The sequence below is a fragment of the Mastacembelus armatus genome, chromosome 21 (assembly GCF_900324485.2).
Source record: "Mastacembelus armatus chromosome 21, fMasArm1.2, whole genome shotgun sequence".
Taxonomy (NCBI): Eukaryota; Metazoa; Chordata; class Actinopteri; order Synbranchiformes; family Mastacembelidae; genus Mastacembelus; species Mastacembelus armatus.
Genome location: NC_046653.1, coordinates 4482025 through 4509007, shown reverse-complemented (window position 1 = coordinate 4509007; position 26983 = coordinate 4482025). Strand labels below are relative to the sequence as shown.

General features: G+C 41.1%; 3 protein-coding genes across 10 annotated transcripts; 1 reads left to right on the top strand and 2 right to left on the bottom strand.

Annotated features, from left to right (window-relative positions):
* Positions 1–974: 974 nt before the first annotated feature.
* On the bottom strand, positions 975–3933 carry bcs1l (BC1 (ubiquinol-cytochrome c reductase) synthesis-like). The gene is made up of 7 exons (XM_026295517.2): positions 3157–3933; positions 2887–3026; positions 2612–2806; positions 2231–2294; positions 1925–2097; positions 1681–1798; positions 975–1285 (listed from the first exon to the last, which is right to left on the bottom strand). Exons 1-7 carry the CDS (start codon positions 3474–3476, stop codon positions 1033–1035), a joined length of 1263 nt encoding a protein of 420 aa, XP_026151302.1. The 5' UTR covers positions 3477–3933; the 3' UTR covers positions 975–1032.
* Positions 3908–12982, top strand: znf142 (zinc finger protein 142). Of its 3 annotated transcripts, none has more exons than XM_026295513.2 (8): positions 3908–4330; positions 4665–4951; positions 5058–5285; positions 6028–6852; positions 6996–7173; positions 8016–10881; positions 11426–11531; positions 11790–12982. In XM_026295513.2, the coding sequence occupies exons 2-8, from the start codon at positions 4828–4830 to the stop codon at positions 12299–12301; spliced, it is 4839 nt and encodes a 1612-aa protein (XP_026151298.1). In that variant the 5' UTR covers positions 3908–4330; positions 4665–4827; the 3' UTR covers positions 12302–12982. The 3 variants fall into 3 exon arrangements, with proteins under 3 accessions (XP_026151298.1, XP_026151299.1, XP_026151300.1); XM_026295514.2 differs by having other exon boundaries at positions 4549–4951; XM_026295515.2 differs by lacking the exons at positions 4665–4951; positions 5058–5285.
* A 350-nt stretch (positions 12983–13332) lies between these two features.
* On the bottom strand, positions 13333–26469 carry plcd4b (phospholipase C, delta 4b). Of its 6 annotated transcripts, none has more exons than XM_026295936.1 (17): positions 26210–26469; positions 25017–25086; positions 23846–23899; positions 23567–23725; positions 21401–21629; positions 20848–20977; positions 20347–20578; positions 19960–20161; positions 19428–19572; positions 18687–18839; positions 17040–17210; positions 15975–16131; positions 15642–15758; positions 14563–14741; positions 14285–14417; positions 14018–14167; positions 13744–13835 (listed from the first exon to the last, which is right to left on the bottom strand). In XM_026295936.1, the coding sequence occupies exons 3-17, from the start codon at positions 23862–23864 to the stop codon at positions 13744–13746; spliced, it is 2268 nt and encodes a 755-aa protein (XP_026151721.1). In that variant the 5' UTR covers positions 23865–23899; positions 25017–25086; positions 26210–26469. The 6 variants fall into 6 exon arrangements, with proteins under 6 accessions (XP_026151717.1, XP_026151722.1, XP_026151721.1 ...); XM_026295935.1 differs by having other exon boundaries at positions 25017–25083; XM_026295933.1 differs by lacking the exon at positions 25017–25086.
* Positions 26470–26983: the final 514 nt, after the last annotated feature.

Here is a 26983-nt window from a genome sequence, read left to right as displayed (position 1 = left end):
GAGAAAACTTGCAGTGAAGAGGAAGAAAGGGATCCAGGAAGTGTTGGCGAGTCAGATGAAGATGCAGCAGATTCGGAAAAGCAAGACATCCCCCATCCATGGTCGTATTTAAAAGAACTGTTCAAGAATGATTCATGGTGAATGTGTTTTGTTTCCTGTACCAGCACTGTGCAGGTTGTTAATAAAAAAAGAGGAATTTCCTTTTTTTGTGTCAGAGCTTTTTTAGTTTTGTGGAGTTATCAAAAGATGTATTGTGTATTATTGACAGCAAAAAAACATTTTTACTTTTTTACTTAAGTACATTTCAGACCATGTACTTTCTTACATTTATTAGTAAAGAAGTTGAGTCAGTACTTCTACTTTTACCAGTCTTTTTTCATACAAGTATCTGTACTTCTACTTAAGTATAGAATGCGAATACTTTTACCATCTCTGCTAATTACTGTCTTAGTGATGTAATAGTGAAACTTATTGCATCTAACAAACAGTAATACTGCTTAATTCAGTCAACTAATGGGTAAATCACTCAAATGTATGGTAATGTTACTCTTTCATTTGTACAATTGTGCTACAGTTTAAAAGTTCTTACTTAAAGGAAGGTCATATTTGAGATGCATGACAATGTCCATATTAGCTTCCACATCACATATGATAATTTACTGAAGAGAAGCTACAACAGGATTCAGCTACACTACATTTGTGTAAAACACTAATGGTTGTTTCCTCTGGCTTTCTAACTTTTCAGCTGGACACTTACTTCATTCTCTGCCTGCATGCAACTGCTTTCACTGTTTGTACCATTTAAGTGTTTTCTTTTTTGTTTATGTTAACATAGTCAAGCTATCCAGTATACATAAAGTTTAAATGTAAAAAAATCATTTTTGATCCTACGCTGTAAGCTACAATCTATGGTATTAAATCCTATCCATCTTAGTATTAATATCAATTTAACTGGAAATGCAAAAACAATTTTCTCACATTTTCAGATTTTTATTCATTCAGTCATCAGTATCCAAACACCTTCCACTCCTATCATTCTTTTATTTGGGCAACATTGTCTATAGACCCTGCAGGGTCCATTTTGTGCAACAGAAAGTGTCCTTGCACCTGAGCAGCACTGATTTCAGAGTGTGCAGCTAATGCACATTCTGAAAACCGCTCTCCTTCAGAAGCAGGCTCCTCTGGGTAGAACCGCCGGAACATCTGGGCCAGCTGCCAGTGTGTACAATGGCCAATGTACTGCTTCAGATCTACGCGGCCAGGTCGGATCAGTGCTGCATCTAACCTGTGTGCAAACAACTGGAAATGAATGTCACCAAAAACACTCAGTGTACCTGAAACTCACTAGTGCAATGTAACACATATAGGTAGCCATAGATTAGCCATGCCTTTGGTTGCTTTGCTGGGGCAGGTAGTGTATACTGGGTTTATCTGGTGTTTTACTGAGAACTGCTGCTGTCTAGGACTGGAGGTAGAGTCAGGACAGCAGTGTCAGTAAGGTGGAAAACCAAAACAGAATGGTGGACCTCTGGGGAACTAGAGCTGGGTGATAATTCTCTCTGGGTTTGTAAGCAACATCTTTCACATTACACTTAGTCAGCTTTAGTTAGTTTAATTTACTGTATGCTTATTTTATTTGAAGACATTTTAGTTTTTGTGTTTTTTCACAAATGCCAGTACCTGTCAATGAAGTTGGTGGTCATAAAAACTATTCTGGCCTCTGATGAAGCCACTCCATCCAGAGAGTTAAGCAGACCACTGAAGGTCAGTCTTCCCATTCCCTGGTAGGCCAAAGGGTCTGCAGGGCCAGGGAAAAGTAATTTGAAAGTGCCTCAAGTCAGAATGAAACATTTACAGCTTTATAAGGTACCTTAGAACATAATGCTTACTCACTGCATACTTACTGCGTACATTGCATACTTACTCTCTGTGGGAAGGAGCTCTCGGCTGACAAAGGCTGCATCAACATCCTCCAACAATATGATGCTTTGTTGTGGTGCCACACTCAGGAGGTGGTTCAGACGGTCATCGGACAGGGTTCGGTCACTGAGACTCATCAGACAGATGCTGTAGCCCAGCTCGCCTGCCAGTGCTGTGCTGAAATACAGACAGTCACAAAAAGCAGATATACACAGAGTTTGATATATGAAGTAATACATGACCTAGTTCATCTCTGATTACACTTATTCTCAATAGGAAGGGTAAAACTTTCAAATTATGCCACACTCACATGAAGCTACTTTTTCCACATCCCGGAGGTCCATACAGCAGGTATCCTCTTCTGTAGGGAATACCTACATGCACAACAATAAAAATCCAGATGCATCCAGATAACCACCACAAAATAACTGAAAATGCTGCCATACTGAGCAATTTGTCCTACAATTTAAACATAATGTAGGACAATTCCTGTGGCTTTTGCACATTTGACTGTTGTATACTGCCATTATAATGCAAGCATACTACAATACACATTTCAGGTAGCAACTGGTTTCAGGCCCTGTCACTACAGTGTGACAATCATCATGCAGATGTGAAGCTTCATACTAAGTCATTGTTTAAAAGGCAAATTTCCATAAAATGCACAGGCTTGAGCCCCAGCAGGTTTTACCTCTGTCTGTGTACCACTTGGGGTTTCCAATGAACTCCTTCACATCGTCTACAATCCTCTCAGCCACACCAGCTTCCAGGACCACAGAACTGAGGGGTCTGCGTCGCCGTGGAAACCCAAAGGGCCTCCACTCGGCACCCATGGCTGTGTACATTACTGTCCGTCCCTCCTCCTGCTTCAGGGCCAGTTCTCTTGCTAAGGGGCACAACAAAAGTTACATGTATAGCATACAACATATATAGCCTGTCAGGTATAGTGCGCAGACCATACCATACCTTCTTGTAAGATATTAAAGAAGATTTGTTTGTCTCTTCCTAAAGCTGTGAATGTGACAGACTCCCAAGGGGTGCCAGTGTGCAGATCCACCATCTGTTTCTCTCTGGTCCTTTCCACCCTGATCCACTTCCTTCCATACCTGCAGACCACAATAGGTCAAGAAGATTAGTATATGTAGATATGTCTGCATTTTTATGCCATATATCTCAAACCTAGTGGTACCATGCCAAACTAGGTTTAAAGAGCCATTTCTAATGAATTGGTCTGACCAGATAATGTGGTTCCCAGGGCTTGGGTGGAAGTCAAACTGCGTGTGAACCCGTCCACTCTCATGTGCCAGGTAGGAGGTCTCCACGCTCAGGTGCTGAGTGTGCCTGGCATGCTTTGTGATCCAGCTCAGCAGCCAGTGGTAGCTCTTGTCCCTGCTAGGGACCTCCAGTGTGATCATGTAGTGCCTGCGGAAGAACACCATACCCACTTGGGCACCTTTCCTAGCCAACGCCAGCGCTGTTCCGACCCCAACCAGTCCAAACCCAGCTCCAAAGTACGGGTTGTCCTTCAGCCCGTCCACAAAGTCTGACAGGGGCATGGTGATGATTTCTGCACCAACTACTGCTGTGGCTTCAGACTCGATGCAGATGCTCCAACACTGTGTAAGAGCACAGATCTACAGACGAAACTCAGGCCCATTGGCAGATGTGCGCGATAGTCCAGTCTTAGTAAATGAAGGACACCTGTCACCCTTATCAGCTGAAGACTCACAGCCTGGCTGCTAACCTAGTGTCTGCAGGTTTGGTTGTGTATCTACCGTTAAATAATTAACATCCGGCGGAGTAGCCTTGTCTGTCTTCATCTTACGCAATAAGCACGGAGGACGGTGGCGGCTCCACGGTCCATATATCTGCTCAGTATGCTGCTCTTACACAGCAAAGCCCATGTGCTGCAGCATGAATGGGCTACAGTAATGGGAGCGACCTCTACTAGACTTCCTGTGTTTCTTAAATATCACTCCGACTCCTCGCCTGTTAAACAATTGGTCCTCTGCCGTACAAGCTCTCTCCTAAAAATAATTTTGCTCGCAAGCTAAGCTGAGTTACAAAAATGTCGCAGTTATAGTAAGTAGGCTATAGCAGTTTTATTGTAGACTGCATCGCCCTCAGCAGTCACATTAATTACCAGCAGAAACTGGTTTGCGACCAAAATTACAGGAAGCTAACGTTAGCCTTATCAGCGTTAACGTCCATGGCGATGCGGTATTATTAAGTAAGTTGATTTTATCAACGTGGAGCTTCAAATACTGTCACTTAGCGCTGCCGTGGATTCAAGAGCCCTGTAAGCAGTCCAGGTGTATTTAGCGTAAAGAGCGGTATATGTGTGAACGGATCGTGTTAGAGGCTGGAGGCACTGAGGAGACGGGCAGTAGGTCGACTTTCAGTTTCTACTGTAAGTAGTTAACGTAGTGAATGTGTGTCTTTGTGTATAACTGTGTTAGGGATTTGTAGTTGTGTCTGCATACTGTTACAAGTCACTGTGACGTGGATACAATAGATGAAGGTTTACAGATAAAACCTGCGTGAATAATGGTTTGTACATATATTCGATGTGAAAAGTGTGGACTCAGTTTCTTAGACAGTGACATGTTTACTTCCAACCCCTGTTAGAAAAGGCTGGCCTCTCCATCCAGTAAAGGGTAGCTGGATGGCTCCCAGTGCTCCCAGTGCAGTGAGGCCTTTGCCAAGCCAGGTGCTCTGAAACACCACTTTAATGTCATTCACAGTCGGCTTGACCCAAAAGACCTGTTCCCTTGCACTGAGCACAACTGCCCCTTCAGCAGCACAGACCGCCAAGAATATCAAGCTCACTTGACGTCCACACACAGTCTCACTTTTATCTCCAGAACCTTCTAGTCCTGCACAGCCTCCTTCCTCACACAGGCTGAGATGGAAAGACACCCGAGGGGCCACATGCCCTTCGGGTGCTTTCAGTGTCAGTTTGCTACTGAAAATGAGAAAGACCTAAGTGACCACTTCTTGGAGCACAAACATCTTCCAGCTTGCACTCAAGGTAAATTTACACTGCTAGGAGATTGTTATATTACACAAACTCAGAATTCTCAAATGTAACTCCTCATAAGTAGATTACATTAAAAACTTGGTAAATCTATTCATAGATAACATGACTGCATCCATAGCAGCATGCACCAGTGGACGCAATCAGCCTCAAGTGTCTAACAGACCAAAAAGAAAACTGAAATCCAAGCGAGCCTGTGCATTACCACTGCCAGAATATGGGCACAAGGAAGCACTTGAGAGGGAAGTGCACAGTATTAAAAGAGTGAGAAAGGCGATGGAGAGAGGTGGCCTTTCAGCAGTGGACACAGCACCACTGTCATCCAAAGGTATGAACACCAATCTGCTTGGTAGATTACAGCAAGCACTCGTCAGTTTTACATATGTGAAACCATGAAGTTCAGAGAAGTGGCAACAGTATGGCAACAGTAAACATCCCCCAATATCGAGGAAGAGATAATGCACGACTAGTAGTAAAAATATATTTTTAAATAAACATTATTTGAAATGGAAAAAAAAAAAATTCCAGGACATGTGAGTGAGATATGTTGCTATCAACAAAATACTGTAAATGACCTACTACCAATGCAAACCTGAACAGAGTGACTAACTGACTCCAGCAGTCTATACAGCTGATGAATGGTCCTGCACGGGTGTCCACTGTGTCACTGATGTATATCCATGCTACACTACATGGCCAAAATAATGTAAACAAATGAGCATCGCACCCATTTGTTATTAATGATCATGTCCATCCAAAGCCATTAGCTTTAATGTGCTGCTGTAATAACAGCAGATAAAATAAGATAAAACTTAATTAATTCCATAGGATTACAAAAGCAGTTTTAAAATATGTTATTGTACCTGCAGCAGACTACATAACTGCAGTTTTTTACACAGTTAAACTGGTGTGGCTAAGAGTCAACAATGGCTTCATTCTATTACCCTGTTCCAGTAAGCAATGATAATGGTGTCCAGTAGTTTACTGTTAATTCAATGAAGAAACCAATGACAAGCAAAATTAGTTTTATTTTTGAGTTTCATTTCATGTCAAATGTTTTTGTCCATCAGAGTACCTTGCAGAGGGTGCAGAGCACATGTATCGTACGCACACCTGCCCCATGTGTCGCCGCTGCTTCAAGATGCGCTCCCACCTACAGGAGCATCTCCATTTACATTTTCCCGACCCCAATCTCCAGTGTCCCACCTGCAACCGTTACTTCACCAGCAAGAGCAAGCTACACGTACATAGGCTCCGTGAGGCAGGTGAAAAAGTTCACCATTGCCACCTGTGTGAGTATTCAGCTGTGGAGCGAAGCGCAGTCCGTCGCCACCTTCTCAGTGTGCATGCTGATGAGGTGGAAGGTGACACAAAGGGTCACAGCTATCCTTGTCCCACCTGTGGTAAAGGCTTTCATCAAAGCAGGTCACTTAAAGCTCACATGAAGACACACAACATTCTACCGGACACCAAACCAGTGACCTGCTTCCAAGATGGTTGTTCTTTCCAGGGTTCACTGCGCAAAGAACTTTTTAGACACAGTATTGAAGTGCATGGGGTCAAGGCAGTAGAATGTCGTCATCATGCCTGTAGTGCCATTTTTCAAAAAGAGACAGACATGGAGGCTCATTATCGGACACACCTAGCCTACCATTGCTCACAGTGTGATTTCTCTTGTTCCAATAAAACTGTTCTCCTCCGGCACCAGCGGCAAGGTCACCTGGGGAATGACAAGCTTTCCTGTGACTTTTGCCCATTTGTCACATTCAACCCTGTTGAGTTTGAACAGCATATTGGGCATTTGCACGCTAATGAGAAGATCCATCGCTGTTCTCAGTGTGGCTACATGACCTCGCATAAACGTGGACTGAAGAGACACATGCTGATGCATAGTGGTGAGGATGGAGTAAATTTAATGTTCTCATCCAATTTCCACCCTTTTATATTCTCACTCTTTGCTTTTGTCCTTGTACATTTGTTGGTGTAGCTACTACTTTTTGACGTTAGTTCTCCAAATTATTTTTTTTCTTCTCTAAAGGTGAGAAGCCCCACAAGTGTAGCCTGTGTGACTTTCGGTGCCGTGATGAGTCCTACCTGTCTAAACATATGCTCACTCACTCAGACAACAAGAACTTTATGTGTGCTGACTGTGGATATGTCACTAAATGGAAGCATTATCTGAATGTTCATATGAGGAAACATGCTGGAGACCTCAGGTACAACAGAGTTCAAATGAGAGTGAAAATTGCACCTAGATTTAAAGTTAAGCTGAAACATGACTGATGAATGATAATGTTCCTTTACATTTGCTAGATGTATAAACGAGCAATTGTTCTGCGAATATTATGTTTATTATTATAAAATATGTTATCTTAAGAGTTTACAGCTTGTTTCTGCTGCACCTAAGTGTCTTTTTAATTAACATGAGAACAGATAAAATTGCCAGATTGTTTTTATGCAGGACAGTACGGTGTTTTAGTGGTTAGCACTGTTGCCTCACAGCAACAAGGTCCTGGGTTTGTAACCCAGCAGGGGTCTTTCTGTGTGGAGTTTGCATGTTCTCCCTGTGCTTGTGTGGGTTTTCTCCAGGTACTCCAGTTTCCTCCCACAGTCCAAAAACATGTATGTCAGGTTGATTGGTGACTCTAAATTGCCCATAGGAGTGAGTGTGAGTGTGTGAGGTTGTTTGTCTCTATGTGGCCCTGTGATGGACTGGTGACCTGTCCAGGGTGGACCCCTGCCTTTCACCCAAAGAGAGCTAGGATAGGCTCCAACAGATCCCCGTGACCCTGGTTAGGAATAAGTGGGTATAGATGATGGATGGAGTGATGTTTTTATGCAACATGGAGTAACATGTAACATTTGCTACAGCGGGTTTAACTACTCTTTATTTTTCAGTTATGTCCCTTTATTTCTAGAAATAGCATGCAATAATCAGTTGAAGTATATATTAAAAATGTACATACTAAGTTCTTTGCTATTTGTTTGACTAGAGCAAGGGGACATAGTTTTCCATATGTTCTGCTTCTGTTATGACTATGCTTCCTTTCTTCTCCAGGTACCAGTGTGATCAATGCCCATATCGTTGTCACCGCATGGATCAGCTAAACAGCCACAAACTACGACATCAGGCCAAGTCACTCATGTGCGAGATCTGTGCTTATGCCTGCAAGCGCAAAATTGAACTTCGCAATCACATGGTAGCCAAACATTCAGGAGAGGAGAAAGAGCCCTCTGTTTATAAGTGCAAATACTGCACATACACTACCTGCTACCGACAAGCACTTCAAAATCATGAGAACTGCAAACATACCAAGTTGAAAGAGTTTCGCTGTGCCCTCTGTTTCTATTTCTCATTCAGTAACATCAGCCTCTTCCTGCACAAGAGGAAAGTTCATGGGTATGTACCTGGGGACAAAGCATGGCTAGAGAACTATGCTGCAAAGGAGAAGGAGAGGAACTCAACTGGGACCCTGCAGGATTTTTACAATAAGCCCTCCACAGCTCACAAGCAGTCAGAACAATTGACTGAACCATCCCCACCATCTCAAAGAGAACAGCTGGATCTTTCTTCTGCCTCAGATCACAGTCCAAGCAACGAAACTGGACCCGGAATGCAAACTGCTGATACAGTGAATGTTTTTGACGTTGTTTCTCAAAAGGTTAATGAAGCTATTTCAGAAAATCCTCCTGTGAACAATCCAGAGGATTACTGTACTCTTGTTTTAACAACATTATCCACCACAGATTATCAAACTCACTCACTGCAAAATGCAGTAGAAAACCGTATAAATGCACCTCCAAGGGCAGCCAAGTCTAATACATCGCATGAAAAGGCAGACTTCTCATCTGCTAGTTCATCAGACGAAGATAATGAAGCAGTGCCTCATAAAGAGATTCAACCAAGTGACTTAGATAATGGGTATGAGGCCCAGAATATTTCAACCAGTCAAACAGTTCAGTCTGGGAAGTGTCAGACACCTGAGGTGGAAAGTGATGATGTCACAATCACTTCTACTTTGCCACATGATGAAAATCAGCCATTAGAATCTGAGGTCCGTCTGAAAGCCATGAAGAACCACAATAAGGACAAAGCAGAAGCCATGATTTTGGAGGGACAGGTGCAGATGCTTGTGGTGCCAACAAAAAATGTTTATCACTGCGATAAGTGCTCTTATGTAACCTCTAAGGAGACTGCTTTAAAGTACCACTGCCAGGCTTTGTGCCATGGAAGAGTAAAGGAACACAAGTGCCAGACCTGTGGGGCACAGTTCAAACAGAGACGAGGTCTTGATAGTCATCTTTCAAAGAAGTGCCCAGCACTTCCTCAAAAAACAAGGGCATATGTATTCAGTCCAAACACATATTTTACTACAGAGTGGAGCTCTGATCAGGGTAAGGAAGAATCCAAACTGCTGACCGAGAAAAGAAATTCTGATCAAACAGAGCTTCTGTCTTCACAAAATAAGATAGCTACAGATTCGGATCACCAAGAATTCCATCAAGCAGAGAAGCTGTTTGCATCTCATTTAACAATCTGCAAAGGCTTTGATAATAATGCCCCTGCATCCAGTGAATCAGGATATCAGCAGAACACAAACAGAAAAACACAAATAAATAGGATTTTAAACATCAAGCTTATGAGAAAACGGTTAAGCAAAGTTAAAGACAGAAGTGTGTCACAGCAAAAAGATTTCAGGAAAAGAGAGAATGAGATCCTTTCAGAAGTGGATGATGAGTGTGGTAGTGAGCCTGTCAAAGAAAAAGATGGCTTGGAGGATCAGCACTTAAAAAGCGCTGAGAAAGTTTTCAAGAAACTTCAGATCTTCGCTTGTCCAAGCTGTGCATTTAGGTGCAACCAGAAAAGAGCACTAGACAGCCACAAAAACAGAGGCTGCATGAAGCCAGGAGAGGTCCAATGTACCAGGTGTTCTTTTATAGCCAAATCTAAAATGACTTTGACTCACCATGTCCTATACGTTCATAACAGAAAGAAGTTTGGTGTGGCTAAACCTAAACATTTGCATTGCCAGCACTGTACTTTCACCTGCAAGCAGGAAAGATGCATGGCACAACATGTTACGCTCAAACACAAAGGTGTAAGGCCTCACCGTTGCAGATACTGTCCTTTCAGTACCACAAGGCGCTATCGCATGGAAGAGCACGAATCACTTCACACAGGAGTCGGTCGTCACAAGTGTAATGTGTGTGACAAAACCTTTGGGGCTGTGACCAAACTGCATCAGCACAAGATGCGGATCCATGACAAACATCCTACACATTTCTGTTCACTGTGTGACTTCAGTGGCTACACGCTGGATGATGTAAGACGGCACAACCTCAGATGCCACACAGGAGAGTTAGAGCATCCTTGCACCCACTGTGATTCTCGCTTTAATTCCGAGGTTGCATTAAGAAACCACTGTAAACGTAGGCACCAGCTCCAAGCCCGTTTCTCATGCAAGTACTGTGACTATTCATGCAGCAGTGAGATCACACTGAAGAGCCACCAACAATGCAAGCACACTCAGGTAAAGTGCACCACATGCCAGGAGTCGTTCGACACAAAGGAAAGCCTGTTGCTTCATCAGAGAACCCACCTGACACATCAGTGTCAGCTGTGCCTCTTTGCTGCCAAAACAAGGCAGCTGTTAGCTCAGCACCTTCTCAATGAACATGAGGAGGGACCTGTAGAGAACAAGCCTCTTAAGTGCAGCACTTGCAGTTTTGCTTGTCGGCACCAGCTGGTGTTAGAGCAGCATCTCCGTTCACATGGAGGCAAGCGTCTGTACAAATGCACAGACTGTGAGTACTCAACCCCAAACAAGCAGAAGATCACGTGGCATGTTCGCATACACACTGGGGAGAAGCCTTACAGCTGTGAGCAGTGCAGTTACACCTGCACTGATCCATCTAGGTTAAAGGTAAGTGCAAAGTTAACTCAAACTTTCTTGAAAGTGTTTTGTTTGTTTTACACCAGTGTATTTCATTAGCAGCATGGAATATTTAGTTGGTTCAGATACAACTCATCCTTTTTAGTTTTTCATCTCTTAAATAAGTAGGAAATTTTTGAGTGTAAATAGAAATTTTTTTTATTATATAAGTTATTTTTAAATTCTAACAGGTAGGAAAGATTGGTGAATATATTGGTTTGCAGATACTGCAATTTCCCCTTGCATTCATTGAAGGCATCTTTATTTTTTCAGTATTACGTAGGTTCTGTGGCAAATATTTATAGTATTGTATTGCTGCCTATAGTGGCAGCAATTGAGATGATTGGAGTTACAACCTTTTCATAGTTTGACAACCAACTGAAAAACTTTAAACCCTTTTTACTCAGCTTCACTGCTTCAGTAGTTTTTCTAATTTTGGTGGTAAAACAAGAACTATGGCTGGATTACCGTCAATGCACAATACAAACACTACATTTTATTATTTTCCTGACTTTTATAATTACTTCTACCACAGCTCCATATGAGGGTTCATCAAGAAGAGAAGAAGTACCTTTGTCCAGAATGTGGTTACAAGTGCAAGTGGGCCACCCAGCTGAAGTACCACATGACCAAACACACAGGTGCCAACAAGACAAAAGTCAATGATTATAATATTTAGGTATATTTTGAGATGAGAAAGCTACTTGAATGGAAAAATGTTCCTCTGTTAACAGCCTCCATTTTAACAAAACCTCCAGTCAAATAATGTATGTGTGACAGGGTGTTTAACTGGTAGTTTGTACAGCAACTTTCTGTGGATTTGTTAAGTGTAATGTATATGTATGTTAGCATTAAAAATTTTATACTCCTGGGAAAAACTAAACCTTTGTTCTGTGCAGGAGAGAAGCCGTATGGCTGTGATCAGTGTGACTACCGCACTAACAGAGCCGATGCCCTACGTGCCCACCGGGACACGCAGCATTGCGACGTGCGTCCTTATGTCTGTGAAACATGTGGTAAAGCCTTCAAGACAAGTTTCATACTGAAGACCCACCAGCGGCAGCACAGTGAAGGTCGGCCATACGCATGTGGATTGTGCCACAAGACCTTCCGGTGGCCGGCAGGTCTCAGACATCACTACCTCTCTCACACCAAGCAGCAACCTTTCTGCTGCTGCCACTGCTCTTACAGGGCCAAACAGAAGTTCCAAGTGGTCAAACATTTGCAGCGACACCACCCAGAGATGTCGGTAGAGCAGGGAGTGGTGAGGGACTCTGAAGCTGTTAGCCTGACCCTGAGGGAGGCCCTGCAGGGGACATTGGATGAGAGAGCAGCAGAAGCGGAGGAGGAAGGAAGAGCCAGTGAAGGAGATGAAGAGGTTGTGCAAAAAGGGGAAGATAGTGAGATATAACAGAAGAGATGACTCAGTATTATAGAAGAAGCCCATCACTGTTAACAGTCAATATATTTCACCACTTAATGTCATTGTACTATAAAGGATTAATAGATCACATAACTATTTATTCTCAAGTGACAGAATATGGATTGAACACCTGGTATTACTCTGGGGACAGAAATTTGTTAACACACATTGTGTAAGGTGCCTTTTTCATGCTGATCCCAACCATGTAAATCCATCCATTATCTATACCCGCTTATTCCTATTTAGGGTCACTGTGATCTGGTGGAGCCTACCATGTAAATCATGTGAGTATAAATCGCTGACATCCTAATTTGGGAACAAAAACAAGTACTCAAAGTAAATTCTAAACTTACAGTGACGTGGTTCAACGTGGTCTTGTTATCTTGACTAAAATACTTATGAACTTTAATAATAGTATGTACAATTCCTACACTTTACTGTCTAATAAGTTTATACCATAGAAGTGTGCAATGTCTGAGAAAATTGTAAGAACTTTTGTCTAACTACAGAATAAAGCTAGTAACTTTAAAACAACTCTACAGCGTATCTCCTTAGCTGGGTGCTTCTCTAGGAAAATAGGTCAGTGTTGTGTCTCTGAAGCACTGTGTGTGTTACTCTGATGTTTTTTGATAATGTACATTATACTGTGAATAAATGAACAATAAATTATTCAAATGTGAATTTTATTCACTGGCGTCGAACCATTCAGAAAATGTCTCACATGTATTTACAGGCCTATAAACAGTATGCATACATTTACATAGAAGCTCAGGTAGTTGAGCAGGTCAGCAACGAACCAAAAGGTTGGTGGTTCAATCCCTGGCTTCACTAGTTCACGTGTTGAAGTGTCCTTGGCCAAGACACTGGTGGCTGTTCTATCAATGTGCGACTGATTGTGTGTGTGAATAGGCAAATAGTGTAAAAGTGCTTTGAATGCACTTGAGTCAAGAAAAACATTATACAAGTATAAGACCATTTACGTTAGTATCAGAGTACAAAACATGATGCAAAGCCATAAGTAAGTTTGATAATAGCATTTTAATACTAATATTTGGCATTTGAATTTCTGTTATTTTAAAACTGTGGACCGTACACTTTACTGTGCAGGTACTTCCAGATGTACAGTATATTTAAAAGCAAATTGATACATTACAGCATCATACACATGCAGCAGTCCTTCATGTTCTATGTTACTAGATAATTAACATTAAAAAGTTTGTGGAAAATACTTCCATGAAAACTTTACTTAAAATTGCACATTAGGTGTAAGAACTGACAAGTTATTTTAAACTGTTTCATACATAACTCCCTATTTTAGCCTGGCCAGTGACCACAACCCAATTTTGGGTTTGTTCAAATAGTCAAATTCCTTGTCAGGTTTATGGAGACCTGAGATGACCTCTGGCTTCATAGCCTCAGATTTGATGTCTTCATGTTAGCTCTGTAATGCTGACGTTGACAAAGATGGATGCAGGAGGGATAGCTGTTCCATCTTTAGAGAGCAGGTGTATGTGACGATATCCTGGAAAGTAGCAGAAGATTTCTGATTGAGTATGCTTTTTAACATAGTGGTACTGAGTAAATCTGGAGTGTGCCTGTAACCTAAGAGTTTATCTAAATATTTGATAAATATTGTAGTGAGCTATAAGCTGGGCAGTTTCAGTGTCGTGCTTTGTACTTTAGCTCACTATGCAACCTGCTCACCTGCTTGGATGCATGTAAATGGAAGGGTGAACTGTCCAATGAAGTCATTCCTGGATGCCTTATCATAGTCCTCTACCACAAAGCGAACCAGGGCCAACTCAGGGGTGTGGATGATGAAATTCAGAGTTTCATTCCACACTGGATTAAACCCTGCAGAGGCCAGAGATAAACATTCTCAGCTGGGATTGGACTTGTATTTTTCAGTTTGTCCATTTATCCTATTGTTTTGACACTTTTACTAATTATATAACATATGAGCTGTCTCACCATTGTTGTTAATGTGACTGGTCTCTTCCTTGGCCTGGTCCTGCGGCACCCCATAGATCTCCACTCTGACCAGGGGATCTACAATAGAGCCCTCTTTCTGATTCACCTTCGGCAGTTGTTGTCCACTTATCACCTGATAAACACACATACAGAATACTATACAGAAAAGACATTTTTCTTTCTTACACTCTGACAAATTTTCTGCTTCATTATTCCTGATATTTACACTAACAGTAGTAGCTACCTATTACCATTATAAACCAACAGTAGTTTTAAACCTGTATGGATAACCGGAGTGGTCTGTAGTCTTTCCGCTCCTCAGGTTTCTCTGGAGTGAACTGAGTGTTGCCGTCTCTCATGAAGTCATGCTTGAGGACGTAACCACAGCAGTGGTTTTGCCTGAACAGCCCATCATTCAGATCCATTTCCAGACCAGCTGTCTGGAAGTTCAGAGCCACTTTGAGAAAGATTAGATATAATGTAATTATTGTGGTTGGTTTTACCACATGATTTTCTGGACTAAGAAACATCTAAAAATCCCGGATCACTAGTGACATTAAGGCAATCCTTAACCAGAAAAGGAGGCATTTAAAGATGGAGAAAAAAGAAAGGCTCAAACATGTCCAACATGAGCTGAAGAGGAGATTAAAGCAGGCTAGAGAGGTCTACAAAAAAAAAAAACAGAGAAAAATCTACAACAACAACATCAGAGAGGCGTGGAGGGGAGTTAACAACTTCACTGGCTAAACAAAAAAGAACAACCAGGCACCAATGGGTGATGTGGACAGAACCAATGAACTCAACAAGTTCTTCAACAGGTTTGAGACATCCTCCAACACTTACCCAATTAGTTATTTATTTATCACTTATAATTACATCCTAAGTTGCTTTCTGCCCTCTCCTTATTATCGTACCAATAATCAGATACATTAATGTAAGGAGAGATACTCTTTGGACTAAATACACAGAGTAAAAGTCTATATCCATTCAGGTAATCCTTAAATAACTGGACTGTTCACTTCTCTCTGGGTTTAGATATCCAGTTGTTCAAAATTTACAACTTCAGTTTAATCGCTATTCATGTTTTGAAATCTAAGCTGCACTATTTAACGGTACTGGTCCTGTTCAGGACCCAAAGAATTAAGTAGTCTTCATTATGGTCAGTTTAATTATACTCCAAAAGGCATAATTATTAAACATGCTACAATACCTGTAGCATGCATTACATGCAACTACGTTTTCATGTCAAACATAAATCAAGCTACAGTGTTGTGGATATCAGAACATGCTGGTGGTTAAAAGATTTAAAAGTTGATTGCTATTAAGATGAATCAGCAGAATGCATTCTTCCACTCACCTATCTGACAACCCACATTCCACATGTCCTGTGGGTTGTAGTTGGAGGAGTCTGTCCTTAATCCACTAGGGTAGATCCTGCAAAGCTGCCTTGTGTTGTACTGCACAAACTCTGTCCCTGAAGAAAGGTTTATAGAGATAATGAGAAATCTGAGAAATCAACCTGTTTATCTATCTGTAATGCTGATGCAGTTATAAATGGTATAATCATTCAAAATGATGTTAAACGTGTAACATATAGTCATAAAAACATATACTTTGGTCTGAGGAAGATGACATCCACTTATGATTGAATAGGTTACCACTCTTTTCTGTTCCCTCGCATTCATGCTACCTGCTTCCTTAGCTAGCCTCTTGGCCTTGGATTCGGAGAATGAGGACATCTCATAGCATTTGGCATGTAAACGAGCATGGTCAAAGCCATGGAAGTGCACACTCTTGCAGTAAACCACCAGATCTGACAGCTGCCTTGACAGTTTGGATTTGGATATCTGCAAAAGGGGTAAATAAAATGCAAAATCATTTGATGAGCAAATCCTATTCCCATTATATATGAATTATATCTAAGATGAGCAGCAGACAGATAGTTTGGAGGTAATCCTATCAGTTAGAAGCCAGTAAGTAAATAGCTAAATATTAACATTTAATTGGACTGGTGACCTGTCCAGGGTGTAATTTTGTTTAGTTGTTGGATAATTCCATTTAATTTACATTTTTAAAAATTTGGTTAAAATTAAATGTTAGCTGTGGACCAGTTATGGAGTAATTATTATCTGATTGCTGGCCTGTAATTTGCTATGTTACCAGTCTGAAAAGAGATATTCTTACATGTGTAATTTGCCCTCTCTGCCTCATCAGCTTTAATTAAATGATTAAAGCCACAAATGCATCCAGTTAATTGCCCACTGCCCTGCAGGGAATTGCTGTAGATGCACTGTGAAAATGTATACACTGTAAGCACAGCCTTGATAATCACATGTTCTCGGTTGACTTGCTCACTTAAATATAAAAAGCAGACATTTTTTAATAGATATTTTCACAGAGTTGTTTTTTTCCCATGGGCTAATAAGAAGCACATGGATGCTATTTTAAATTCTTACTTCACTGTCATTCTTCTTCGCCCCATATCATTCTTCTTTCAAATATCCCTGTTTCCTGTTTCTTTTCACTATCTCCCTTCTTTCCCTCAAGTCTCGCCTCCCTGTCTCTCCTGTTCCCTCCCAGTTTCCTGTCTCTCTTTACTATCAAGATCCTTTAATTCCAGTCTTGCTAACACCCCCTCTGATATACTGGATACTGTCTTTCTTCACTTCCACTGAAAACACCTGGTTTAACAACATTAAAAGAAAGACAGTCTCTCATGGACTGAACAGAGAGAAAAAGTGCTACATGCACCTACCTTGTCATTCTCGTTCATACACTCAGCAGGTGGGTTTTCTACAGTTGGGCTCTCAGCATCACCGTTGGCGATGTCTTCCTCATCACTAACTTCATCTGTCATGGTTTCATCCAGACAGTCTTCAAATCCACCAATCTTCTTGGCTTTCAGCAGAATTTTCCCCTTGAGTTCCTGGAATGAGCACCAGTAAAGAGGGATAGGATCGTGAAAGCACTACTGTAATGTCCACTAGTCCATTTCATCAGAAAGAAATCCATATTGTTCCACATGTTATTCACTCAAACTGCAGTTACAATGCTGAATGGGTGCTGGGATTATAGGATAGACCAACCTGACAGAAAACTCATATGTCACTATTATCAATACATATTGTCTTCAGTACCCAGACTGCTAATGAAGGTGCTCTGTCTTCCTGCACTTTGCTGTCTCCTAACTAAATGCACCAAGGTACTATTTAATTGGCAAAAACTCAATGGAACATTTATGTGTGATTACTTTAAGTTAGCATTGATCTCCTAAGTGCTCTAATGGAAAGAGTTTGAAAGTTGCTTTAAGAACTGGGTGGAAGATAAAACATTTATCTTTAAAACGTCTATGTGAACACAGTGCTATATGGAAATGTGGGATTAAAAAATAGTTACACTATATTTGGCCCCGACAGCCCAAGATTTTTATCTAGCGAACCATATATTACTAGAGTGCAGCTAATGACATGGCTGAGTGCAGTTGTGCATACTATGTACTCACCAAATGTGGTATAATGCATTTTAACACACACAGTAATTGTTGGTAATTTTCTGAGGCCTTCTGATATCCATGATCAATTTATTTTTAACCATGCTAACAACATGGCAAAGTTGCACAGCTGCATTTTGTCCAGTACTTGCCCAAATGTACTTTAATGTTTAGTTTTATTTACTGCTATGGTTAGATATTTTGGTTTCCTGTTTGGACTTTTATTTTGGTTTCTGAGTTTCCTGCGTCTCCTATTTCAGTTATAGGTAGCTTTATGTTCATGAGTATGATTAGTTACATTTGTGTTTGATTGTTCTTTGTTAAAAACATCTTTTGTTCCTTGTTGGAGGATTACTGTTTGCTCACATTAGTCCTGTGTGTTTGAGTTTGGTGCCAGAGTTGGCGAGACTATTTGTGGACTATTTGAAGCCAAGTGGTGGAGTTTCCTTGACGGCAGTTTTAGTATTTGTGTTCAGAGTGTGTTCTCTGTTGTGCCGGAGCCTGATGGATCCAGGGAATAAAAGACATTTTCCTGCATTTGGGTCCTGTGCCTCTTCTCCTTCACCATCACACCACCACCACCATAACAATTTACAATTAGCAATACTGCCTCTCAGAGTCCCTGGTGTGACTGAAGTTAACTCTTATTCCAATAACTAGAAATTACATATAACTTGATTGATGTTTAAGACAAAGCATCTTGCCTATTATACACATTCCCATTTTAAAGAAAAACACTAAAATAAATAGAACATTAATAGATGTCAATGTCATCACTGGCGCTGTAGATTTTGTGCTCTTTATAGAAGTTCCATAACAGACTGAAAGAAAATTAATTCTGATGTATCTCACCTTAAAAAGCACATTTGGCAAAAAAAAAAAAAACAAAGCAAAAAACAAACAGGTTCTAACCTGAGGAGATGGAAGCTGTTGTGGGACCTGTCCATCCAGAAGTGTGGTCAGTAACATGTCACCCAAGATTTGACTTAGGTGCTCAGCCATGATTGTCTGCTGCTCTACACTACAGTGATTCTCAAGGGACAGGATGACTGGGAAGTCTGATGCCTGTCAGACAGGAAGAAGACAAGTCAGCTCTAGTAAACAAGGAAAAATGAGAAGTATTACAGTTATTACAACAGTATTGTATATAGTTTCCATTATATCTTCCTAAAGTTGAGCAGGACTATTTGAGTAGAATAACACAGAGAAGAAGTGGAAACACATGAGATGTTCCTGGTTGTTTTCCATGTAGGTCAGTCTGCAGATTCCTGGGGCAGGGAGGGTTACCAGCCATTCTGTCTGGGTTTAACACTTCTCTGGGGACAGAGATACTGTTGCATGTGTAATTTGTAGGACATTTCTCAATTAACTCCAGTGGTAAGCATGCATTTGGTTTTATTTGTCCAGATCTTGAGCTATAACATAACACCCCAACAAAATGGAGGTAAGCAGAATTCCATTAGAATTGCTCAACAGCAATATTGATCCCTGAAACAATGTCCAGGCTAGTTTGGACAGTCCAACTAATGTAAATATTTATTGAAAGACATGAGGATTTAAACTTAATATCATAGTCTGATTGATGCTATGATGTTGTTTTGTGTAATTCAAGTGAACGACCCTTTATAGGCAAACAGTAACTTTGCTGCCCACCTTGAAGGCATACTCTTTGATTGTGGAAATTACATCTTTAAAGACAATCTTGGATGTCAGAGTGTGACCATGATATACGACTGGCTCCCCATCACTGCCATCCCAGCAGTCCACCTCTACACATCGGCAGCCTCTCTTCAGAGCCCTAGACACACACAAATGTAGGTTATGCCCATTGATTTGATCAAAAGAACACTTTTATGCTACTTTTTCATTAATGAATTTCCACTTAATACTGCATCTATTACTTTGCCTGTGGAAAATAAAGTTTCGGACAATGGCAAAACTTCAGTGACTTAAAGTAAATATACTGAAAACCTTGTGTTGTCTTTTAGTACTGGAAACATGATTTTTAGGTTTTTCCCAGGAGGAGAAACTTCAACTTTAACATCCCATCCCCCTGTCAGCTTAGCTAATTATCTTTCGGAAGTACACCAGATAAATTGTTGTCTAATGTCTCTGGCAACCCTTTTATTATCCTATTGTGCTATTATATATGAAGCATTTGCAAAGTGTGTGCAGCAGTCCCCACTGGATGTATGCCTCCAGGCTGCTCTGTCCTCGCAGCTGGTTCTCCAAGAGGTAGGTGTTGTGTGAGGAGGAGATGAAGTAGTGGCTGAGGGGCTGGCTCATGTCCTGGTATAGATCCCGGTGCTCAGGTTTAAATATGGAGCCCTGCTGGGAGCACAGGTACATCTGGAAACCATCTAGTGACATAGCACCTTCCTTCTTGGCTGCACAGCGGGTACGCATACACATACAGGTGAAGAGCAAAATCTGAGTTTACTTTATCAAAAAGAAAAAAAAATTGCAGTAATAATGGATTTCTAAAATTTTTGCTATTTTTTCTATCAACCATACCTCTAAAGGGTATTTTGCTTCAGCATTCAATACATGAGCAACTGGAAATGCCCTTTACCTGATTCAGATGGTTCATAGGAGTCAATGAGCTCCTGAGCATGCTGGGCACTCTGCTCTCCCTCCTGCTGCTCCACCCTAAGGAAATTCTCCAGCTCCTCCAACATTAACTTCTCTCCATCTCCAGAGTAGTCCTGGAACACCTTCCACACTTCATCCCTCTGAGTCAGTATCTTATAGAAGTGGACAAACTGCTCAATTTCCAGAGAGCCACTCTGTGACTTGTCTGCCATCTGGAATGAAAACGGAAGAGCTGTCTTGCTTTGGAAACAAAAAATAAAGAGTTGAGAAAAACTTAACTCTGCTCAACAACCTAGTAAGCTATGTGTCCACCGCCAGCAATATGTCATGTAAAAAGGAGCCTGAGCAAACCTCTGATTTTGGAGTTCAATGACAATGACAGCAAGTATCAAAAAAGTCATCATAGTGAAAATGAGCAGCACTGACTGTACATTCACAGGACATCAGGGATTACCAATAAGCAAAGATGTCAAAATCCTACCGTGAAGAGATGGAGAGCATGCTCTTCATTCATTTCTACATTCATCATTTTCAGCAGCTTCCGCACTTCTTTGAAATTCATCTTCCCATCTTTGTTCTTGTCAGCTTTCTGAAACCAATCCCAGACCCATCTGAGAAGAGGCTGAGGGAAATTCCACCTCACACATCTCGTGGAATACAAACTCAAACATAAAGAACTTAAATCGTTCCAATGGAAACTTCATGAATGTTAATATCCTCACTGGACTGGATAATTCCATTGATCCATTATCTATACCCACTTATTCCTTAACCAGGGTCACAGGGATCTGCTGGAGCCCTGGACTGGATAACTCTACTAGCAAATCAGAAATCCGCTTATAATAATAATACATAATCTGATGGGTTGCACAGTTTTAAATAAGAAAGAATGGTTTGCACATTTAGTCGGACTAGTTGGAGCTTTGCTCAAAGAAGACAAAATGATTAACCAGTATGTCTTATCATCCAAAGCCAGGATAAACATAACTGTTTTTCTGAAATTCCTAACAGTATGATACGTCACAGTAGGATACTGGTCTAGCCTCTCCTTCTCATCCATAGTTTGAGCCCTGTGAATAAGCTTGCGCACTCCTTGAATCCAGGCCTGGGCCTCCTCTGGGGATTCAGCTACAAGGTCCAGGTTACCTTGGCGACCGTGAAACACCAAGGTGAAGCAGAGGTCAGCACTGAACTCCTCAGCGATGCTCAATAGGACCTCGGACTGGTGTCCCTCACGCACCGCCTCCACCTCGGTGACAGAGACTGAGAGATTACCAAAGTGTGGTTAAAATGGTTTGGTCGGTGAAGAATTATGCCACTGTATTATAACGAGTTTGAAAATATGTTGAGCAGGAAATGTGCTCAGTTGGGTGGGTGCTTGCACTGCACTTTGCTAGATTTATATATTTACTGTAATCTGTCGTTAGCCTTCTGTTTATTTTTCATAATTACCAAAAGTACAAATCTCACAGGGTAAATTATCCTTGTGTTTCTGAGAGATTAAGCTGGTTAAACAACAATAAAGTTGGTTTGGGGTCAAGTCTTAGTATATCCATATATACAATTGAGGACAAAATTATTAGCCCCCCTATGAAATTTTAAGGGTTTTTTTTTTTCAAATTTTTTCCAAGTGTGTTTTTAACAGAGCAGGGGATTTTCAACATAGCACTTCTTAACATACTAGCTTTCTTTAGAAAGCATAAACTAATTGTATTTGCACACAAAAACAAAATAATTTTAGAAAAAAGAAAAATTACAAGGGTCAAAATTATTAGCCCCCTTAAGAACTGACCTTTTTATTGAACCAAAGCACAAACCACTGTCGTGTAACCATGTGCGTTAACTTTGTAATGCTCACAGCTTATAATCAATCAATGAGTCAAGTTAAAACTGAGGCTTTGTCCTACACTTTACACACAGTATAAAAACTTCATTAAGGGTTTGAGCTGTCTCTTGAGTAAGCATCATGCCAAAAACAAAAGAAATCCGTTTAGATTTGAGAGAAAGAATAGTTGATGGATACAAAACAGGAGAAGGATATACAAAGTTATCACAGTGTTTCCAAGTGTGAAAAAGTAGAGTGAGAAGTATCATCAAGAAATTCAAAGACAGCCACACACTACAGAACACATCTGGCAGAGGTAGGAAGCGAAAGATTTCAAAGATTCTGGAAAGAAAACGAGTGAGAGATATGTCTAAAGACCCTAGAACAACTACTAAAACATCAGTCAGTAATTGTAGTGCCAAAGAAGAAGAAGTCACAAGAGGCCTGCATAGAAATAGACTGCAAGGATACAGGCCAAGAAAAACTCCACTTGGGTGGGAGTATTATGCTGTGGGGATGCTTCAGTGCGTCTGGAACTGGGAATCTCGTCAAGGTTGAAGGAATCATGAAGAAAGGAGGATAAGTGCAGATTTTGAAAGAAAACCTGAAGCAGTCAGCAGCAAAACGTGGGCTGGGTCGTCGCTTTGTCTTCCAACATGACAACGACCCAAAACATACGTTGTTCCAGGTGACGAACTACCTCCAGAACACCAAAGTGAACATTATTGACTGCCCTGCACAAAGCCCTGACTTGAATCCCATTGAAAAGCTGTGGGTTAAATGAAGACCAGGGTCCATGTCAGAGGCCCATCAAATCTGGAGGAACTTGAGAGATTTGCTAAAGAAGAATGGGCTGGTATTTCTCAGGAGATGTGTCAGAGACTTGTTACAAACTACAACAAATGACTGCATGCTGTTTTCCAGTAAAAAGGATACACAGCATAATAATTTTGGTTTTTGGATTTTGAGAAATAAATTTGTTTCCAAAATATATATATAATGTATATTATATTATTTTTCCAAAATATAACTAGGATATTTGGAAAAGCTGTGTTAAAAATTCCTTGATCTGTTTAACAGGACTTGGGAAAAATTTCAAATAAACTTAAAATTTCATAGGAGGGCTAATAGTTTTGTCCTCAACAGTATACATCTTGTTTCCATGCAACCTGAGGGGAAATTATTCACAATATATTGAGGTTCACAGTAAATGAGAGAAATGTGATACACTGCTTGACTGGAATTAAACTGGGACCATTGCACCTTTGCCATTATACTACCAGTGCAGCCCCTAATTCACTTGTACTTACTACTCTCTCTGATCAATTTTATAATGGTTTATTTATATACTGTATGTTCATGATTCTACACTCACATGTGGAGTGGCCTTTCCCTGCCCATCGGGACTTGTACCAGATGGTCATGCCGTCCTCCAGGAGGCGGAAATGCCGCTGCTTCTTCCATGAGCGGGACTTAACTTTCCTCAGAGTTGACCCTGCCATCATCACCTTGACATCTAGGTCATCCTGGATACCTGAGCAGAGTCACATATAAAAAAGTCAAAGGTCATGATCATATCAGACCTCACCAGAACTGGCAGCCCAGAGAAATGGTAGGTAAGTAACTGCAGTTTAAGTGAATAACATTTACTCACAGGAGCCTTCAAGAGCCATTGCTATCCTTCAATCATTCCAATGGAAATTTGCTGCTGAAAAGAAATAGGTAGCAGTAAATTGTTACAGATGTATAAAAAAAACATTTGAGATATAATAACAGTAGGCTATAATATTCATTTTCTGAGCTGCCTTTGAGCAACACCCAGGTTAGAACTTGAACTCTAAAAATCTCACTTTCCTTTTCTTGCACACTGAGCAGGTTTAAGGAAACAACTGTTTCAGTATGTCATCTAGAGGGACATTACTACTTCACTTTGCCTGCTAAGAATTGCCTTGCTGATTGAGGGATGTGAAGCTTGTCCATCCATCACCTTCAATAACCGGCCATTCACCATTGAATGTTACTAACCTTGTGCTCTCTCTCTCCCCTAGTTTGTGCTCTCTCCCTCCCTCTCTCTCTCTCTCTCTCTGTACCTTCTGCAGGTGTCCCTGGTCCTGGAGCTGTTTATCGCTGATGTGCAGTTACTGGCCCCACCAACTTGCAGTGTCTATTTGTTGTTTATTGTTTTATTGTCTCTCTCCTCTATCCACTCACCCCAACCGGTCGAGGCAGATGGCCGCCCAAACTGAGCCCGGTTCTGCTGGAGGTTTTTTTCTTCCGTTAAAGGGAGTTTTTCCTCTCCACTGTCGCCAAGTGCTTGCTCATAAGGGAATTGTTGGGTTTTTAGTTTTAGTTTTTGTAAAGTGCCTTGAGATGATTTGTATTGTGATTTGGCGCTATACAAATAAAATTGAATTGAATTGAATTGAATTCTGTTGTCTCATAAACTCATAACCAGTTGGGGAGTAGGATGGTGAAGGGAAACACTATTATTTAAAGATCTGTGCTCAAAACAATGTGTTTTCACATAACTGCACTTGCTGAAGTGTCCTTGATGAAAATACTGTTGAGTTGCCGATCTTGTGATAATGAACTGGGGCAAACAAAATAACAGATCCCACAAAAGATTGTGGACGTTGAAGAAAAGTGGATAAAATAAGACAAGCTCAACTTTTCCCTGAAGGGAAATACAGGTAGACAGGCAGTATGTGAAACACTCACTTATACCAAGACAATCTGTGATAGACTAGACTATTTGCAATTGTTGTCCTAACTGCAAAGGAAAGATTCAGAGAGTCAGCATAAAGTCACACATCAGCAATCTTTACTCTTTCGATAACTGCAGGCAGGCTGAGAGGCTTGGCAACAGGGTACCCAGCAGCTCCCGTAGTCCGTCTGCTGACAAAGAAAAAAATCACACACACTCAGCAGTCCATGCTCGCCACAGCCTGGTCAGATAGAAACCAGGAGAAGATATAAAGACTAATTGCAAAAACATGCTATCAAAAAACAGAACTTTCATATATTGCTCTCAGCAGTGTAAGTCGTCTGACTCTTTGCATGCTGCGGAAAAGGTGCACAAGATGTAGTTTTCAAAAAAAAAAAACCTTAAATGTTTATAAGTGAAAGCTTATAAACTTCTCTCTGATCATAAAAGTGGAGAGAACACTTCCAAAAATGTAAGGTTTTCAAAAGTCTCTATATCTGTGTTCCTGTGTAAAAGCTATCCTTTCCTTTCATTGTCTCCTGAAACAACAGGATCTAATCCTGTGTCCTGCCTCCCAACCGAGTTCTCACGACAGTATGACTGACATGCCAAAAAGAACGCATTGAAAGTGTCTTCATAACTTAACTTCATCCTCCTACTGAAGAAACAGACTATTTTCAGAGCTATTTGCTCCATCAACTGCTGTGCTCTTTTAAGTTCTGTGCTTTCTCTGCAGCACCATGCCAACAGCATTTACTTTCATCCAATTTTTTCTGATTTGACTACTGAAAGTTAAACACACCATCCTTCATACTAAAATGAGGTCACATTGTTTTATTTTTGGGGCCATGTCTAAGTGTTCTGGATTGGCTGGATAGGCGAGTTGAGTCACACAACACGTCTTCAGGGAATTCACTGACCACACGCACAAACACATAAAGACATGACTCATGAGTATATCTGACAGGATGGAAATCAATGATATGCAACTCAGTCATGTTGACCAGCCACTTTATATTTATACCACATGCTAAGGTAGAAAGTGTTTCGTTTAAATTTGAATCCCTCATAGGAATGTTCCATTTCTCCGCTAAGGGGAGATTTGTGTCCTGATATTTATCCATGACTGCTTCTTTCCTACACACAGTTATGTGAAGAACTCAACAAACAACTGAGATCAGTGTCTGTTTAATGAAATTGATCTATAATAGGCTTGTGCAGAGTAAAGTCTGCATGTAATTGCAGCTAAAGAAATAAGCAATGACTCTGGAAACCTTTTTTGATTGGTCTTTGATAGAAAAAAGACAGACTTACCAAAAGTACAGATCTCCCCAGGGATATGATGAGTCAGACCTCTAGATAGGGGGTGCCCTTCAGACGACAGCTCTGCCAGCAAGGGTACCTCAGATACTGAGTGGTTAGACCTTGGCTTGAGAGATGGTCTGCGGAGACATGTACGTCACACTGGCCCTGTGTGCTGAGATCCAGGGACTGTTTAGCTCAGCCGAAGCCTTTAAAACTGGGAGTGGCCAAAAGGAAATCTTGCCTAGTCTCTCTCCAGTCTTACTGCTGGGTTTGAGAAATGTGATTCCCTAGTCACTGCTGCAGCAAGCTCATACGCTCCATGCTCACCCCTCCTCTACACACCCCTCCCCATCAGTTTCCTTCCCTTCGGTCACTCCCTCCAACACCATCCACAAAGGCCCTCGCTTCATTGAGTGAAGGTCACTCCCACTCCGCCTGCATCACCTCCTTCTGTCTCTTTCTCTCTCATCCTCCCAGTGTGTGGATGCTACACCGGACACCGAGTGACTCTAATGTTTCAGTTTCACCACTGTTAGTGGGTAACACAATTCTGGGAAAACATCTGTTGTGTTAAGAAGCCAAATAACAAAACAATGAGAAATACATATCGTGCAGGAAAACAATCCCTGTCTACAGAATGTATCAGAGGTCAACAACAGAATCTGCCTTTTTTAGAATTTCCTTTTTGCTGATGAAATCAGATATCTGCTGTTATCCGAGGACTATAATACACTTTAATGCAGAATTGGGCAGTATGCCACATATTACAGAGAAGAACCTGGA